This window comes from Benincasa hispida, chromosome 7 (genome assembly GCF_009727055.1).
Source record: "Benincasa hispida cultivar B227 chromosome 7, ASM972705v1, whole genome shotgun sequence".
Classification (NCBI taxonomy): Eukaryota; Viridiplantae; Streptophyta; class Magnoliopsida; order Cucurbitales; family Cucurbitaceae; genus Benincasa; species Benincasa hispida.
This window is the reverse complement of record NC_052355.1, coordinates 39,295,852-39,316,184: the sequence shown is the minus strand read 5'-3', so window position 1 is coordinate 39,316,184 and position 20,333 is coordinate 39,295,852. Positions and strand designations below refer to the sequence as shown.

The 20,333-nt window shown below is 35.8% G+C and overlaps 2 protein-coding genes across 2 annotated transcripts; one reads left to right on the top strand and one right to left on the bottom strand.

Annotated features, from left to right (window-relative positions):
• Positions 1–13,404: 13,404 nt before the first annotated feature.
• LOC120081668 (sec-independent protein translocase protein TATC, chloroplastic) lies at positions 13,405–15,982 on the top strand. The gene is made up of 4 exons (XM_039036717.1): positions 13,405–13,760; positions 14,228–14,514; positions 15,189–15,479; positions 15,665–15,982. Exons 1-4 carry the CDS (start codon positions 13,505–13,507, stop codon positions 15,872–15,874), a joined length of 1,044 nt encoding a protein of 347 aa, XP_038892645.1. The 5' UTR covers positions 13,405–13,504; the 3' UTR covers positions 15,875–15,982.
• On the bottom strand, positions 15,954–19,594 carry LOC120081667. The gene is made up of 4 exons (XM_039036716.1): positions 19,430–19,594; positions 19,236–19,329; positions 18,280–18,489; positions 15,954–16,859 (listed from the first exon to the last, which is right to left on the bottom strand). The coding sequence occupies exons 1-4, from the start codon at positions 19,502–19,504 to the stop codon at positions 16,144–16,146; spliced, it is 1,095 nt and encodes a 364-aa protein (XP_038892644.1). The 5' UTR covers positions 19,505–19,594; the 3' UTR covers positions 15,954–16,143.
• Between the last annotated feature and the right edge of the window lie 739 nt (positions 19,595–20,333).

The following is a 20,333-nucleotide window of genomic DNA, read 5'->3' as shown; positions in this document are numbered from 1 at the left end:
ACCTAAATAAGAATAAGGAAAAACTTTGCAAGAATCTTGAGATCGCTTTTGAAAAATTCAGATTTACAAATGATGAAGATGTCATGAAGGTTGCATTGACATTATATATTAAAGTTGTGATGATGGGAAAAGACAAGAAAACACAATTTGACGTTAAGACATTTGGGACCGTCAATGACACCAAAGTCTTTAGGCATTATGACTGGTCGATTGTCTTATTCAAACGTTTGTTGGATAGTATGAAGTGCATTCTATGCAGGGAGAAGGAGTCGCATGATATAAAAAAACAGAAAATCCTAACCATATCACATACTACAGTATAAATGGATTTGTACTTGCATTCCAGGTACATACTTACTTTTTCAATTAAATTCAATATGCATTCAATAAGTTTGTAATAAATTATGTATGTTTATCCAATATTTTTTTTCTCCGTATTATAGGTGTTGGGTTTTATGCCCTAAAACTTGCAGATAAAAAATGTAAATGATTGATGGTCATCAAGAAAGAGTTATCGATATTATTTTAATAAGTGTTATTGATTGTACTGTATTCGTTTTGTCTTAATAACCCTAAATCCAATAAACAACATCCTAGGTTGTCTCTGAAGGGAGGATTGAATCCCATAGCGGAAGTGTTGTGAATGTCTTACCTCCCGCAAATCGATTTTTATATAAACAAAATGGTAAACTAAAAGCATAATATGCATAATACAGACATGTAAATAGCATGCTTTAGGGAAAAAGTTAGAATCATGCTCCCTTTTGTAGATTCCCAATTCCAAGAACGATCCTCTCGAAAACTCTACGAACAACTCCTCCAATAATCTTGATCACGAATTATTTCTTGAATACGACTACCTCGTTATTCTCTAGGATTTTAATAAAAGGATATGTGGTATTCAACTATTGGAAGAAAGTGAGGAAAAAGACTTTTTGAGAGTAAAGAGGATTTTCTTTGTGACTTAGGGAAAAACCGCACCATGAATTCTTCCAATTCACTTGTGTTGTATGTTATGAGTGTATCATCAGTGTGTCTCCAAAAGGCCCATAAGGAAGACTTTATATAGAGAAGGGTCAAACTTTTTTCTTAGCCATTTTTCTATTTCCATTTTTCTACAATTTATAAAATAATACTTATTTAATTAATTATCAAAATTAAATAACACTTATTTAATTAATTTGCACATTATTAAATAACTATTTACATTAAATCCAATTTAACGTACATATATTTAATTATCATAAATATCATATGTATATGTGCAATACCTCTATATTAATTAATTCTTTGTGAATCTAATTCACTTGAATTAATTACTTGAATCTTATTCAAATGTTTCTTTTCAATTTAATTTGAATTACAGATCATATCCATAATCAATTACATATTAATCATATTAATATATCGTATTCTTAAATTGATTTAAACAATTCAAACCATCCCTCTTTAACTACAGATATATTTTTGTATCCACGAATATGGACCAATAACAGCAAGTTAGTCCTTCGCGAGTGTTCGTAACTCTAACTGGGTCAAATTATTGTTTTACCCTTGGGTTACCTCTGACTCCTTAAGTACCAGTGCTCATCTAACGAACAACCTGTTTATGGTCCAACCAATAAACAGAAACCCTTCTCGAGCCATTGAGAGGGTAAGGCCCTATGTTCAAATCCCAGAGACACCACTTAAGGGAACACTCATCTACTTACCCTGAAGACGGGAATGAGTGAATTTCATCTTGTATTATTATGTTCCCAGCTTCCCACTCGGTTTTATTCCCAAAATGGTAGGCATATTGAGTCGGCGAACTAGCCACCTCACCCATACAAATCAAAGACAATCCCTCGTGAATAGAAGTTCATAATATACTCAGGATTAAGACTAAGTTACTTGGGTCATCCTATTGAAATAAAAACCTAACTAGTTAACGGTGTTACATCTAGTGGTTACTATTTTGCGATCCGGTCTTATGTAAACTCATTACATTTGTATCAAATACAAAGTGGATCGTATCCATAGTGTCACCGGGATAAGGTACCCAACCTTATCCCTATATTATAGACCCTTTAGGTTGTATCTTGAACATTGATCCATGTATGTCTCTACATACAATTCAAGACTCATAAGGCAACATTGGATGTTAGTTTATTGGATTTAGGGTTATTAAGACAAAATAGAAAACAACACAATAACATTTATTAAATTAACATCTATAACTCTTTATTGATGACAGTAAATTAATAGCATTTACTATCTATGAGTTTCAGGGCATAAAACCCAACAAACTCCCACTTGAACTAAAACTCTAGTCAGTGGGTTGTACATGTAATCAGAATCCAAAAAGCAAGATTATGGTAAGTAAATACAATAAACTAAGGCATTCATATTCCCATTACACATTTCCCACTTGCCCTAGATTATACAATATACATGTTTTGTAGATCTAGATTCTCTAGATGACCCTTAAATACTTTAGCCGAGAGAGCCTTCGTAAATGGATCAACAATATTGTGCTCCGAGGCAATCTCTATGATGATCACATCTCCTCATTGCACAATCTTCCTTATCAGGTGATACTTCCTCTCAATATGCTTTCCTCGTATGTGACTTCGAGGTTCGTTAGAGTTAGCTACTGCCCCACTGTTGTCACAGTATAAGGTGATGGGTAAGTTCATATTTGGAACCACTTCCAAATCGCATAGGAACTTCCTGAGTCATACTACTTCCTTTGTTGCTTCACAAACAGCTATATACTTAGCTTCCATAGTGAAATTTGCAATGCATCCTTGCTTGATGCTTCGTCATACTACATCTCCCCTGTTTAGGGTAAACACTGATCCTGACATGGATTTTTTAGAATCCTTCTCAGTTTGGAAATCAGAAACGGTGTATTATGTAGGATCAAATCCTTTGTTCCATACACCAACTTATAGATCCTCATTCTCCTATGATACTTGAGGATGTTCTTAACCGCAGTCTAGTGGTCTAATCCTAGATTGGACTATACCTACTGACTATTCCCACTGCATAACAAATGTTTGGCCTAGTGTAGAGCATAGCATACATTAAGCTGTCTACAGCTGAGGTATAGGGAATATGTCTTATATCCTCAACATTTTTAGGGGTCTAAGGACACTGTTCCTTAGACAAATGAATCCCGTGCCTGAAAGGTAATAATGTTGAGGTTGATGCCCTAAAGTCTCTTGTCTTGTAGTTTGTAAACAGTTGTACGAACGCTTGTGTTGTATAACATATGATATTTACTTCACAACTTGTATTTTGCTCAGTTGCATGTTTTATTTGCTTTACCACAAACTAATAAACATAAAATCCCTGGTTATCTGTATGTGACTTAATCATGTATGTGGTGACATACAAGTGGATCATGTCTTAAGTGATAACCAAAATGGTTTGTAGTATATGGATATAGGAGGGAAACCTTATCCTGGTAACGCTACGGATGCGACCCGCTTTGTGGAATGGTCACAAATATTATGACTTATCACAGATGGTCTGATCCTGATCATTCATGTTGGGTACATGCGAGCGAGGGCGTCCTATATAAATGCTGGGGTTGATGCCCTAAAGTCTTGTGTTCTGTAGTTTGTATGAACGCTTGTGTTGTTAATATATGATATTTACTTCACATTTTGTATTTTTGCTCAGTTGCTTGTTTTATTTACTTTACCACAACCCAATAAACATAAAATCCCTGGTTATCTATATGTAACTCAAGCATGTATGTGGTGACATACAAGTGGATCATGTCTTAAGTGATAATCAAAATGGTCTGCAGTATATGGATATAGAAGGGAAACCTTATCCTGGTAATGCTACGGATGCAGCCCGCTTTGTGGAATGGTCACAAGTGTTGTGACTTGTCACAGATGGTCTGATCCTGATCATACGTATTGGGAACATACGAGCGAGGGCGTCTTATACAAAGAGTTTGTATAAGACCTGACCACGAAGTGTTAACGTCTCGTTATATAACACCGTTCATGACAGAGACTTCACTTCACTAGGATGACCATAGGTAACATGACCTCAATCCTGAGTGAGTTGGAACTCCTTTGCTCATTGAGGTGGTCCTTTGATTTATATGGGTGCGAGTGACCAGGTCGCCGATTCAAACTTACCATTTTGGGGATTCATCTGATTTGGGAGCTGGGCACTCAACTACACAAGATGAAATTCACTCTTTCCCTAAGGTAGAGGTAAGTAGATAGATAACTCTCTTAAGGCTGATTCCGGGGCTTGAACGATGTGGCACCACACACCTTCTCTTGGCCCGAGAGGTGTTCACACATAGTTGGACTATGTTGTAGAGGAATCAGTGGTACTTAAGGAGTGAGATGTAACTATAGGGGCAAAACGGTAATTTGGCCCAACTGTACTTACGACTTTGTAAAGGGTCATCGTACTCATGATTAGTTATATCCGATGGACACAGAAATATATTGTGGTAAGAAGAGTTCAGCTATTGGTCTTTAGTGAATGCCTGACAGTTAACGGATGGTGGATCTCGTGGCTAAAGAGTTTAGTCAGCTATTCACAAACCGTTGGACCTTCGAGCCACAGGTCCATTAGGTCCTTTGGGTAGCTTGGATAAAGTCGAGAACCAGTGTTTGGGTTAATTTGAATGTTCAAATTGACAAGAGGAAGTTCGATTATATATGATATAATTGGACTGGTTAATTATATATGATATAATTGGCTAGATGTATGAGATACATTATTTTGGAGGAAATTAGATATAAATATGATTTATATCAAGTAGAGGAGAAAATACTTATAGTAGATATGTGATATCAAACTATAGGATAAAAATATAATATGATTATATTTATTATTAATTAATTGATTAATTATATGATAATTAATCCAAAATTCACGTTTGGACGTGAGTTAGGCGGGCAACGTCGGTTATTGTAACCAATGAATTAAAATGAAAATTGTTTTCATTTTTTGAAGAGTTCAATCGCTATCCCAAAGGGAAATTAAGAGATGCGCGTTGGAGAATAGAGAATGATCGCTTAAAGAATCGAAAGCCTATACGATAGTCGCCTTGCGCCTAAGCGATCGTCTTCCTCGTGCCTAACGATCGCACACTGTCGCCTACACGATCGCATAGCTTTTCTAAAAAATCGTACAGTGTGTCGATTTTACTAAACGATCGTATACCTTTACCTAAACGATCGTTTAGTAAATCCTACACGATTGTGTAGCTTCTCCTAAACGATAAGTATTTCTGCTATGCGATAGCGCATTTTTCCCTTCCACTTGCTTATCGCCTACACAATCTGGTATTCCTCCTTCCTCTACCAAATTCACCAAAGACCACCCTTTGGGTTTTCACTCCGAGAATACCCGAGGCTCTTTAGTGGTGGTGTCGTCCCCATTGCGATCGTGAGTTTGCGGTTGTTCGTGCTACTGTTGTTGACGCTACTATTGGGTGTTGGTAGATCGCTTGGGGGGTTCCGCTGAATTGAGTTCCGAAGATTGAAGATCATCTTCAACTGGTATGAAACTCTTTCCTTTTTTATTTTGTTGTTCATAGCATGCCGATAATTAGTGTTTGTTTGCATAACTGTTTGTATGAATGTATAATGTTGTATTTCGGTCACTGTGAGATCGGAGCGATCCGAACGCATTCATGGAACTCTTCGGTAAGAGATCCTTCAACAAAGAGTTTGTATAAGATCTGACTACAAAGTGTTAACGTCTTGTTATATAACACCGTTCATGACAGAGACTTCACTTCACTAGGATGACCATAGGTAACATGACCTCAATCCTGAGTGAGTTGGAAACTCCTCCCATTGAGGGCGATCCTTTGATTTATATGGGTGCGAGTGGCCAGGTCGCCGATTCAAACCTACCATTTTAGGGATTCGTCTGATTCGAAAGCTGGGAACTCAGCTATACAAGATAGAATTCACTCATTTCTTAAAGCAGGGGTAAGTATAGACAGATAGCTCCCTTAAGGGCTGATTCCGGGGCTTGAACGATGTGGCGCCACATACTTTTTCTTGGCTCGAGAAGTGTTTACACATAGTTGGACTATGTATATTATTCATTAGAGAAATCAGTGGTACTTAAGGAGTGATATAACGGTAATTTGGCCTAACTATACTTACGAGCATCTGTGAAGGGTCATCGTACTCATGATTGGTTATATCCGATGGACACAGAAGTATATCTATGGCAAGAAGAGTTCAGTTGTTGGTCTTTAGTGGAATGTCTGACAATTAATAGATGATGGATCTCGTGGCTAAAGAGTTTAGTCAGCTATTCACAGACCGTTGGAGCTTCGAGCCATAGGTTCATTAGGTCCCCTAAGTAGCTTGGATAAAGTCGAGAACTAGTGTTTGGGTTATTAGGAAGTTCGATTATATATGATATCATTGGCTAAATGTATGAGATACATTATTTTGGAGGAAATTAGATATAAATATGATTTATATCAAGTAGAGGAAAAACAAATACTATAGTAGATATGTGATATCAAACTATAAGATCAAAATATAATATGATTATATTTATTAATATTTTAATTGGTTAATTATATGATAATTAAGCCAATTTTTTGCTCGGATGTGCGTTAGTGGGAATGCGTCGGTTATTGTAACCGATGAATAAAAATGAAATTGTTTCATTTTGAATCGTTCGTTCGTTCAATCGTCCAAAAAGGAAAAGAAGCACGCATTAGTGAAATCATAAACGACCGCTTAAGTAAATCGAGAGCCTATACGATAATCACTCTGTGCCTAAACGATCGTCCATCTCGCGCCTAAACGATTGCACACTAGTTCCTACACGATTGGATAACTTACCTAAACGATCGTATTGTGTGCCGAGTTTGCTAAACGATTGTATACCATTTCCTAAATGACCGTTCAGTAAAACCTACATGATTGTGTAGTTTCTCCTAAACGATAAGCATTATGCTATACGGTAGTATCTTTTTGTCATAAAAAATGTCTTAGTAGAAACAGAAACATCCTCACTCTCGGAGACATTAGTGCTTTTCTCTTTAGTATTATCAAATTTAACTGTAGCAGACTCATTAAGATTAGAATTCTCATTCTATTGTAGAATCATCATGCTCAAAGGGAAGAGTTGGCTTCCTAGGACCAGACTCCTTTTGAGCACTACCATCCTCATTCAGAAACCCAGATGTAACAATATTTGATAAGACGTTGAGGGGATGATTATCCAATTCAGAATTGTTAACATTTATAGGATTCTAATTTATAGGTTTAGAACAATTTTCTTCAGAATTAAGAATACTATCAATAAAATGTATAGTTAAACCACCTGAACTTCAAGACCATCTATTTTGATAACCCTATATTCTCTCTCAACATCATTCTCATTAGGAACATAAAAAACATTTATGAACACATTTTCAACATCATCGACAACAACAAAAGACTTTTCACACATATCAGAATCATTAACAAACCCAACATGCATTGTTTCAACATTTCCATCAACATTTTTGGACACATAAGTTTCAGTAGTAATTAGATTCAAGGACTCACTTTTATGTTGGGGAGAAGTAATGATGATACCTACGCCAATCAGGTCTTCCATCATAAGGCAACAAATGTTTTCCTTCGTTTCTTCTTCTCTTTTTGTTTTTTCATCCGAGAAGTTCTTTTCCTCTTCATAATGGGGGAAGGAGCGTCATTCCCAGGGGGAAACTCTGCATTTTCTTAATTTTCAATAGGGGTTGAACCCCAAACCACGACAAAAACATATTCTTTAGGAATTTTCAGCAATCTTTTACGATTAGCTTTTTGCTTGTATCTCACCATTTTTTGTTAATCAATATTAGTTTTATTCTTAAAGATCCACTTGGTTCCAACCACAAATACATATTGAAGGACCAACTTTCACACCTCACTAGGGATGGAAAAATTCATCGCGGAGTCGAGTCCTCGCGGGCCCTCCTCCCTCCTGATTTAGCATTCTGATTGATTTACATCTAGTTTCTTTGTCAGTATTAACTTTATTCAATTCCCTCTTTAGATCAGAGACTTTCATTTCACTAGGATGACCATAGATAACATGACCTTAATTTTGAGTGAGTTGGGAACTCTTGCTTATGAGGGCGGTCCTTTGATTTCCATGGGTGGTCAGATTGCCGACTCAAATCTACCATTTTGGGGATTCATCTGATTGGGGAGCTAGAAACTCAGCTACACAAGATGAAATTCACTCATTCCCCAAAGTAGGAGTAAGTAGATGGATTGCTCCCTTAAGGGCTAATTCCGGGGCTTGAACAATGTGGCGCCACACACTTTCTCATGACCTGAGAAGTGTTTACTCATAATGTATTGTTCATTAGAGAAATCAATGGTACTTAAAGAGTTAGATTATCTATAGGGAAAAAACGGTAAATTGGCACAGCTGTACTTACAAGCGATCTGTGAGGGATAATTGTACCGTTGATTGGTTATATCTAATGGACACAGATATATATCTGTAATGCGAAGAATGCAGTTATCGGTATTTACTGGAGTGTCCGATAGTTAGCAGATAGTGGATATCGTGATTAAAGAGTTTAATCAGTTATTCACGTATTTTTTGAGCTTCAAGCTACAGGTCCATAAGATCCCCTTGGTAGCTCAATGGATTCAAGTTGAGAATAAGTTTTTTGGTTAGTTTGAAGTGTTCAAATTAACACAAGGGAATTTGATTATATATAATATAATTAAATTGGTTCAATTATATGTGATATAATTGATTTGATGTATTAGATACATTAATTGGAGGAATTGATATAAATATGATTTATATTAAATAAAGGAGCAAAAAAATATGGTTTAAATATTACATATGATGTGATATTAAAATTATAGGTTATAAATATAATATGATAAGTTGGTTATTATATTTATTTATAATAAAACAATTATGAGATAATTGTTTAGTTGGTTATTTCTTTTCTCCATTAATCGTGCAAGTGGGAGGTTAATTTTAGTTTTTAATAACTGAAGAATAAAATGAAAAGATTTTTCATTTTATGGAAGATCGCTTCATTATTGAATTACTAATCGATCAGGCGAAAGAAAGCTATACGATAGCCCTTTTGAGAGACTAAACGATCGAGCGAGAGATTGCTAGACGATGGCTAGATGATTGCTAGACGATTACTCATGAGAGCGAGAGACTGCTAGACGATTGCTCATGAGAGCGAGATATTGCTATACGATTGCTCATGAGAGCGAGAGATTACTATATGATTGAGTACCCACTGTCTATACGATAGACTATACCTTTATCCCACATACTTGATCATGTAGCTTGATCTTATACATCCTCCTTCCCTCTACCAAATTCACACAGAGCCCACACCTTCTGGATTCTTACTCCAAGAAATACCAAGGTTATCGAGTGGTAGTGTCGAGGGTTGCCGTTCGAGGATCAGACAGTTCATGATTGCAATGAGAGCGAGAGTTTTCCAAACGATTACTCCTCGTTTCTTTGCGTCTGACCAGTGTAAATCGAGGGAATATGTGAAGAAGAGTTCTTCAAAGGTATGCCTCTCAATTTTCTTTGTTTTAGTGAGAAAGCATGTTGTAATTTTCTCTATAATGCATAACTGTTCTTGTATGTTTGTGAATGCGTTTATTCTTTCACAATGGGCTTGAAAAGATCTTACTTCCGCTCACTGGTTCTCTTAATAAGAGATCCTTCACTTTTTGTCTTTTTGCCATTGTTTAATACAGATCACGATAGGCTAATGCAATAGATGAATTAAGGACTTTCTTTTCATCACCAAAAATTGGAAAAGCATATTCCTACCGTTTTTCATCTGAGCTGTCAGAGGAAATACAACTGACAAAAGCTCTAACATCTCGATCAAATGCACAATCCTCATCAGACTCCTCATCCGACAAAGTCAATATATAACCTTAGTTCTGTCGATTCAAGAATGTTGGACATTCGGCTTGGAAGTGGCCAAAACCTTTACACTCTCTACATCTAAAAAATTTCTCTTTAGTAAAGGATCCAACTTTATCAACGTCCTTCTTTGTTCTCTAAGCTTTTTGAGAACCAAACCCTACATGACCTCCTGACTTGGTATTTCGAGGAGGGAAAGAGCTTGGTCTTCTGTCAATTTTTTTTTTAGCATGCGAGAGAATTGAGCTTGGTCTTCTGTCAAATTTTTTTAGCACGCGAGAGAATTGTTCGAACATAAGAGAAATTGCGCACAAGATTTTCATTTGATTCTTCAACTCCATCTTGTTTTTTATCTTCTACAACAGATTGCAAGGCAATGCTATGACTCTTTTTATCATGTTTGTCCTCCAGAGACATTTTAAATGTGAGAAGAGAACCAAAGAGATCATCAACTCTCATAGAAGAAATATCTTGAGCTTCTTCAATCGCAGTCACTTTCATATCAAACTTCTTGGGAAGAGATCTAAGAATCTTTCTCACAAGTTTCTCCTCACAGATTTTCTCTCCAAGAATAAATGATCCGTTTGCAAGATTAAACAATCTCACATTAAACTTAGCTCTTAAGATTTTTAAAATTTGTGGTTAACAACTGAAGTCTTGACATTTTAACTTTTGATGTCTTTTCATGAGAAACAACAAGAATATTCCAAGCTTCCTTTGCAGAGACATAGGTGTTTATCAGCCTGAAAATGTTTTTGTCAACACTATTGAAAATGACATTTAATGCTTTAGAGTTACTTCGAGAGGCTTCATCCTCAGCCTCAGACCACTTTACTTATGGATTGAGTTCCTTCTCACCTTTTGTATTAGAGATTTCAGGGTGAGACCAACCCATGAGGACAAATTTCCAAGAACTTTTGTCAATGGACTTAAAAAAGGTTGTCATCCTTGCCTTCCAATATGCATAATTTGTTCCATCCAAGACCAATGGACGTGAGGTAGAGCCACCTTCTTTGATTTCTTCCATAGAAACACATTAGGATCACAACACTAGAGATAATGGTGAAACATTCTGAAACCAATTGAAAATAAGATGAAAGTACTTATTGCATAGTAAAGGGTGTTACGAATTATGTCATGACAATTCACAGAACAATTAACAAACAAAAATAGGAAAAAAAATAACATAAGAGATTGTTAACCCAGTTCAGTGATTAACACCTACATCTGGGAGGCAATGTGTCCGTGGAAAGATAACTTCACTAATATAAATGTTAAGCAATTACAACATAATACTTATCTGTATTGACAACTCTAATACAGTGACCTCTATAGAGTTCAACCACTCGATCGTACACTTAGGCTCCCTTCTAGATGAGAGACTCCTTCTCTTGAATACTTAGACTCCCCCTAAGTAATGATATTAGTGATGAATGTCTCAAGCTCTCCATACGACAGAGGCTCCCTTTCGACAAGACTTGAGTTCCCTTCAAGACGTGAGACTCCCCCTCACTTGCAGCTTATCTTTTAGCTTCAAGTAAAGAGCACTTCACTCAATTAGCTTAAGCTCCCCCTAAGCTTGAGAATCCCTTTCAAGTAGTATATTGATGAAGCACACAACCGGTTTGGAGTATGTCTCTAACCTCACAGCGACACAATCTTCAATGACTTCGAGGATTGACAGAATAAACACTTGCGACGAAAGAATCTTCACAAGACAAACGACTCTTAAATTCTTTTTATCAAAACAACCAACCTTAAAAAAAAGACTAAGTCTCTTCATGTACACGCAGTGGATGTAGAAAAGACCAACCCTAACTTCCAAAATCTTGCATCTGGAAGAGGAAAAGATCTGCAAGAATACTATAGACAGAATAATCCACATAAGGAAAGTACTTTGCAGAGACGAAATTTTCATATGACAACCTTATGCCAGCAAGGTCAAATGCAGAGATATCCTAAAAGACATCAGCTAAACTTAAACACATATTGCTAACACACAAAGTGTAACAAAAGTTTTTAAAAGTGATATGGTAGGCTATCGAAGTTTGAATTTGATTTTTTTGTTAGTCATTAAAGTTTGAAATTCATTTTATTTATTTTTATTTTTATGCTCAATGGTTAATTAGAAACCACAATGTTTAAACAAAGGTAACAAAGAAGGTTCAAATCCTCCTACCATATTTTCTTTAATAGAAGAAATGACATCATTGATAGATGAAATTAGGGTTGGCAATGAAGTCGGGACAAGGCGGGATTCTCCATCCTCGTCCCCATCCTAAACAAAAAGAAAGGTCTTTCTCAAATAAAAAAAACTGTGATCTACCGAAACAGAAGAAATGAAGCCATAAATAGAAGTAGGAAACGCAATAGACCAACAAAAATGTAAAATGAAAATCAAAATGCAAAAGGACAATGCATAAAAAAAATGACAGAGATCCATCATTTTAATTGCATATAACACACCAAGATGGAGACAAATGCATATAAGGAGTTCTCCTTGGTAAATGGTCGATTGTATTAATTGCTAAGCTCCAAAGAAACCGTTTAATTTTCTTTAGATAATGGTATTTCCAAATCACTAGGTTTTTTAGGATTTAATTCTCATACCCAACCAAATCATTCATAAAAAATTTAACAGTATAATGCTTTGATGAAACAAGAGGTCAAAATCAAGAATCATTCAATTGTGTCCAAGTCACTCAAATTACGACGAAGTCTCAGATCTTGAGCATTACTATCATCGATCCACAAATCAATCATACTAGCATTAGAAGAAAGAGCGAGACGATGCAATCCCAGAGAACACCATTAAAATAGGACTACAAGGGAACAAAAAATCAATATAGAAAGAGATAAAAGATCCATCATCAAGATTAAGCTTGACGATTTATAGAACTAAAAAATTAAATTCAACATCAAATCAAACACGTCACCTTTTATTCGACGAGGATAATTAATTTATAGCAATCTTTTCAAGCAGAATATTTCGATTTCACACCATTTTTTTTTTGTTTTGGTAGCCAAGCAAACTAATGCTCTTTCTTTCTTTCTTTTTTTCTTTTTCGTTTTCTTTTTTTTTTTTTTTTTTACCGAAAAGCTCATCTTAGACTTTTTTTATTTATTTTTAATTTTAAATGTTGCCTAATAGTAGCTTTTTTTAGTTACTGTTTTATTTATTGATTCATTATTTTGTCTCAATGCAATTTTAGTTTTATATTTTTATTTGGATGGATTGAACGTCATTGTTACGTGTTACATGTTAAAGCTCAAAACTTAGACCATTTTGACCGAAAGTGTATTACACCACATGGGCCGAGTAGGAAGAATGGGCCTAGGTTGTGGGCCAAATAGAACTAATGGGCCCAATTTGAGAGCCGGTTTTGAGCGGACGGCTTATTTTAGATTTAATATAGAATCTTCTGCTAAGTTACGCCACGGCGTTGGAAGCACTTAACGACCCCAAAATATCATCATCCTCGAGTAAGGTCCAATAAATAGATGACTTCAGATTTTACAGAGTTCTGATTTTTTGTCATAACGCTGGAAGCCACCATTGATTTTGATTCAGGAAGCCAAAGAAGAGATGGGAAGCATTAGCGGTGCTCTAACATCGCATTTGCAGCTCAGTCATTGCCGTTTCTCTGCTCGAACCTCTCAGTCTCAGCTTGCTTTAGCTCCAATTAGCCCGACGTTGAGAAGGTCGAAGTTGCGATTCACCGGTTTGCTCAGCCGTAAAAATTTCAACAGATTTGTGTGTTCTGCGGTTGATGACGACGTAAGAGAGAAACAGACGGAGTTGGGTGGTGGAAAAGGCTCCACCGTCGTTGAAGATGTGCCAGGTATTAGTATTGCCCAAACCTACGATTGATTTCAAGGACTTTTTGTCTGAAAATCGTGCCCGGTTATTATTTTCGAATATCTTTATTAGTAAACGGATGAAGTAGTATTGGTCCTTAAATTTGTTTAGAATTTGCACTAGAATTACTTGTGTTAATAGAGATGTATGTTCTGGTTAGATTTTTAGATGAGCTTATGTGAGTTCAGGATTTGAAGGGAGAAGTTCATAAGTGGAATTATTTGGATCCATTTAACCAGGAGAGGAAATATTTTGCTCAACGTTGTTGCTTTTGAAGTTGTGGATAAAACTTATTGGGACTATACATGCTTTCAGATTCTTCATTTGTATTTAAATGTTCATTGCATATCTTGAGTTCTGCCAGTTAAATTATGTGGCTGCAGAAAGTTTATGCTATGATTGGTATACAATTCCTTAATATCCCATCTTCTTCATGAAAAAAAATGTTAGATATCGCCGAGAATTCAACAAATGGGGCTCCGGAAAGAAGTGATATATATAACTTTCTCTATCCCAGTAAAGATCTACTTCCAGATGATAAAGAAATGAGCGTGTTTGATCATCTTGAAGAGCTACGTCAGAGGATATTTGTGTCAGTTTTGGCTGTGGGAGCTGCAATTGTTGGATGCTTTGCATTTTCGAAAGAACTCATTTTAATTCTTGAAGCACCAGTTAAGGAACAAGGTGTAAGGTTCCTGCAGCTTGGTCCTGGGGAGTTTTTCTTTACAACATTGAAGGTCAGAACTTTGTATGATGAAATATAATTACATCGCTAGTATAATCACTTTTTATGGATCTGTGAGTTGTGAGCATGGTTACCATCCATTTGGATTGCTATTGATACGAAAATGGACTATGATATAAAAAATCTTGAAAAATGAGAAGAACAAGTTTGACTTTAACCATTTCGACTTTAACGTGGGTGGATCACTTGAGTCGATGAGTTGAATTTCTTTAAATGATTAAATTTTATGGTCTAATAGATTCAGGTTTCTGGTTTCATGGTGATTTAACATGAAATTGGAGTAAGAGTTACTAAGTTGAAATCTTTGCTACATCACCCCTTATTTACCAACCACTAATAAATACAAGAAGAATCTACCTAGATGTTGAGAACAAAGAAAAATACACTGTATAGTGTTAGTTGAATTAGAACTCTCTGCTTATTCTATCAATCTTTCTGGGGTGTGTGTGTGTGTGTGGCGCAATACCAAACCATTAGATCTTCTAAGACTAATGTTCCTCTATAAGTCAATGGGTGATAACTGATAACACGACTTTGGACTATGCTAAATATTGTTTCTGATTTTTGTTCAATTCAAAAATTCATTCTACACTTGAAATATGCTGCTGTATATTTGCTCATGTTGGTAGGGGTCAATAACAATAAAATTCTCCTTGTACTCTCCAGGTATCAGGATACTGTGGCCTTCTTCTTGGAAGTCCTGTCATCCTCTATGAGATTATTGCGTTTGTTCTTCCAGGATTGACAAAGGCAGAAAGACAGTTTCTGGCACCTATCGTCCTAGGCTCCTCTATACTTTTCTATGCAGGAATTGCCTTCTCCTATATAGTTTTGACACCAGCAGCCCTAAATTTCTTTGTTAGTTATGCTGCAGGAGCTGTTGAATCCTTGTGGTCTATAGATCAATACTTCGAATTTGTACTTGTTCTTATGTTCAGTACAGGCTTGTCTTTCCAGGTAAAGTTTTGTGTTTCATAAATGAATTAGCAATGATATCTTTAGGAATGTTGGCGACGCACTAGAAGATTCCTACCAATACTTCTTAGGAACAATCTTAAATCATTTATGATGTCCTGCATGACACCAAATTTGACCCAATGGAGCTAAGCTTTTTGACAATATAAATTTCATCTTATTTGCAGGTTCCAGTAATTCAGATTCTACTTGGACAAGTTGGCCTAGTCTCAGGAGACCAAATGCTATCTATTTGGAGATACGTTGTTGTTGGTGCAGTGGTGGCAGCTGCTGTACTCACACCATCAACAGATCCCCTAACTCAGGTACTTCTAGCAGCTCCCCTGCTGGGCCTTTACTTGGGGGGTGCTTGGGTGGTCAAGCTCTCAGGGCGATAGATTTGACCTTCTTTTTCAGCTCTGTGAGGATTCTGTACATTCATAATTTTATGTAGTATAATTGTGACACCAATTAATAGAAAGGTATATTTGTTCTATGGATCGTTCTAAATTAGGGAATTTTCTTTTGAGTACACAATGATAGGTAGTTTGGTTTCTTTCATGACAAGAACTAGAGCTATGGTAACAAAACTGGATGTAAATATGGCTATCCACATAATAAAAAATAAGTTATGAGGCCGGAAATACATCAGATTAGACAATCTCTTTCAGTCGCTTAAAGTTACATTCTGCATTCTACTTTCTATATCAGTAGATGTGGAGACACCTATTTCAATCTCGAGCTGCTTCAACAAATCTCGGAGATTGTTGCATGCCTGAAGAAAGCCTTCTGAATTACCATTAAGACTTCCCAACTCTGCCTTCATGTTATCAAGAAGGCTAGAAATTTTCTCAGAAGCTACTTCAATGGCAGGGGCCTCTTGTGGGGGGTAAAGACAAGCTCCAAGTTCGTCAACCTGCACTCCAATTCCTTGGCATAGCTTCAATAGATTCTCCAAGGATGCTAAGTTACTTTCCTTGTTTACATTTTCCAGCTTAAGCAAACTTGTGATAGAACGAATGAGTTCTTTTATAACTAGAAGTATTGAAGATACAACGCTAATAGCAGATTGAGCAACCTTCATCTCTTCGACTGACAAATCGTTACCTAGATCGGCATCATCGCTTGAATTACCTTCATCTCGTGAATTGCCTTCGACTTCGTTAGAAGATTCTTCAGGAGCTTCGTCCAAGTCAGAGGGTCCTTGTTTAAGCTCTTTCATTTCTCGAAGGACATCCTTCACTGATACAGCTACCTGGGTTATTGCTCGGCCAATCGCAGTTATATTTGTGGAAGGAGCTTTCTTAAGAGCAGAGCAAGCTTCCCAAACCGCCCCAACCAACTGCGGAACTACTTGGTTTTGATTCTCATTATTCCGTGGTCCTGAAAAGTTCATTCAGCCAAGAGAATGTTAACACTAGTTTTATCAAAAGACGGAATTGCATTCACTTGTACCATTGTAATGGTAAAAATAACATAGATTATCATTTGGCTTCATCCAAACATAAACCCACAACAATGTACAAATGAATGTAGCTGGAGTAACCCTATCATCAATACTTTTCATTTTTCTAATAGGATACGGAGAATTTCATTGATATAACTGAAATTACGAAAAGAGGATCCTATCCCATAGATCACAAAAAACATTTCCAATGGACTTAGACTTATAAGAGAGCTTGATAATGGAAACTTCATATAGCCGGAAAAGTAGAACTTTTCAGTCTTTTCAACGATTCCATGATATTGTAATAGATAATCTACTTTAACACGAACTCAAGGGTACTCCAATTGATATCATGATTCATGGGAGTTCAACTAATTCTTAATCTTCCATAGACAACTTTAATTCTTCCTCTTTTTTGATATCCACGTGTGTCCAAGCCAACTTGCATGCACTATGACTAATCTCATAGAGATATCTCCTAGATAGGGTGGCTATCATGGATTGACCTCTTTCCTATATTCCTTTAATATACCATAGTTCCATCAACAACTTTAATTCGGCGTCATATTTCTTGAATCAATAATTCAACTCCTAAACACATTATACCGTAGATGCAATATAATACAAAATACACGTAGTTAAATTTACTGGACCATAGTTGTTTGGTTCAATTGAAACAACATCAAGAGCCATTCTAACAAAACTAAGATACAGGTCGATACTAGAAAATGATGAATTAAACAAACATCAATGAACAACACAAGATCCATATGTCAAAGAGGACCTGAAGCAGAAAAAAGAACAGCAAATAAACTTATTCCTTCAGAAAATTTCTTTCTTAAAATCTTTTACGAGAAAATTTACTAGAGCTTTTCCTTATTCAAAATCGATCTGGGATAACCTAATGATGGTCCAGAGCTACTACTACTAGGGTTTATGACCGTAGAGCATAATTGTGACCATTTACATCATGAAGAAAGAAAATTTGGCAGGAAATGAACAATCGAAAGAACAGGAGAAGAGCTGTCAGAGAGAAGGGCCGCCTACTTTGGCTTGTTGAGGTGTGTGCAGATCTTATAGGTTTTGTGGCATGTGTGGAATATTAGGGTTTTTAGGAGAGGGGAAAAGGATCCTAAGAAAATTTCGTCCCTCATTTGCTTTCAAGTTTTTTTTTTTTTTGTGGGCTTCAATTTTGAAGACCTCTCGTAACTATTCTATAAATGCTATTTTGCATAGTTGGAGTCTATTTTTATAAAGAGAACTTCCTTTTTTGTGGGCTTGTTTTTTGTATTCTTTCATTTTTCTCTCAATTTTCTGTAGAAAAAAATGATAGAAAGAAGGGGGAGAATTATTTACCGTATAAAGAGACGGATTCCTTCCATAACCTAAAACTGGAATCAATTACTTGCTTCACAGATGCATGGATAACAGAAGACAAAGTAGGGCCAGCACCCACTTTACTCCCATGGGAAATCAGGAGGAAACCCTGCAGCATATTGAAATAAGATGCCATATTTTCCTCAATTGCTTTAACTTCTAGTCTTTCTCCAGTCCACACCATTCCAGCTACAGAGCAAACAAAAGAAACAACCAATCAAATTCCTGCCATTATCCATCAGCTACAAACAAGCGAACTTTTGAAGTATCTTCCACTTCTTCATCACTTGGAACTTAGAAGGTTCTCAGTACTTAAGAAGCATACACAATCTCAAATCAAAACATCAAAACAGAGATAACTGTTGAAACACAATACACAAATTCTATTCGCCCATCCCCACAGTTGAAGAACAACAATAGCAATACTAACAATAAGGTTAAAACACATTTTGGTCCCTGAAATTTTATGAGAATGATGATTTAGTCTTAACTTTGGTGGAATGATTTATTTAGACCCTATTAGTCCCTAAACTTTAATATATAATATTTTAGTCTTTCTACTTTCAAATATATAACAATTTAGTCTCCAATTTAAAAAAATCAAAATTTGAGGTCAATTTTTATTATTTTATGATGTAGACTTTGTATTTAATATAAATATCGAGTATCTAATTAGTTTATAGGTTTATTTACGAAAGAAAACTCATTAAATCTTCACATTAATTTCTACGATGAGGATTAAATTATTATAAATTTAAAATTATAAGAACTAAATTGTTACATACTAAAATCTAAAGACTAAATTGTTACAAAATTAAAAGTACAGAGACTAAATCGTTACAAACCAAAATTTAGAGTCTAAATTGTTACTTCTATAAAAGTTTAGGACTATGATTTTTAACCTAACAATAATGATAAACTAAGCGGAAACATACCAACAGTCGCCTGCTTGTAGACTCGGTCGCCCATTTTTAGAACATCCTCCCAGCTCACCTTTTCAAGGGAAGACGATGGGTTTTGATCCAACATCTAGAAGTGAAAAAGATGAAAAGTGGAATCATATCAGAAGCCTGAGTATCCATCAATTCAAATGCAATTTAACAACAAGAATCCTATCTGAAAATCGAACCTGAAAAGTTTCATGGATGGTGTTCAGATGCGAATTGAGAGTTCGAATGAGCCGCTCTTTATCGGCTTTCCCCATTACTGTCGGCGAGTGTGTCCCTCTGAGAATTTGAGAGAGATGAAGACGGAAAGCTGGGGTTTTCTATGTTTCAGTTTTAACGATGGCTCGAACAATTGCGGGGTTTCTTTTATAAGAGATGAAACGACGTCGTTGCCTGCTTTATTGTGGGTTTAGGCTTTAGGCTCTAAAGGTTCAGATTTTTTTTTGCAATTTTATTTTTTTTCATATAATTTTTTATTAGCTATCTCTTTATGAATTTTGAAAATGTAAATAAAGAAAACTATATTAAAAGAAACACAACTTCATCAAAGTTTATTGAAAGGTGGAATTCTATCAATATAAAAAGTTGAAGACTACACAAGCTCAGACATCTTTGATACCAATTACAATTAGGGTTGGTAACAATCCCTAAAGGATTGGATCTCTGTCCGTCCCCAGTTTGACCCCATCCCCGATTAAATTTTTATTATATATATATATATATATATATATATAAGTCTCCCGCCCCGTCTCGGCCCCGTTGTTGGCCTTCTTAGTTAAATGGGCTCCTAATTATCAAGACTTAAAACAATATCCACAGAGATTTAGTATTTCTTCATATTCATGTACAACCGGTTAAATGGCCATTTTTAGTTTACTAACACACATGATGCATTTTCTTACATAAATTTGAATGGCTAAACTATCTATCAAACCAATCCGAGTAAAGAGAGAAGGGTAAAGATGATGAAAGCTCATCCACGGCCTATTTTGTGAAAGGTTTTTTTTTTTTTTTTTTTTTTTTATTGTATTTAGTTAGAATAAATCTCTATTTATTTAGGGATATTTTATTTGATTCGAATTTGGT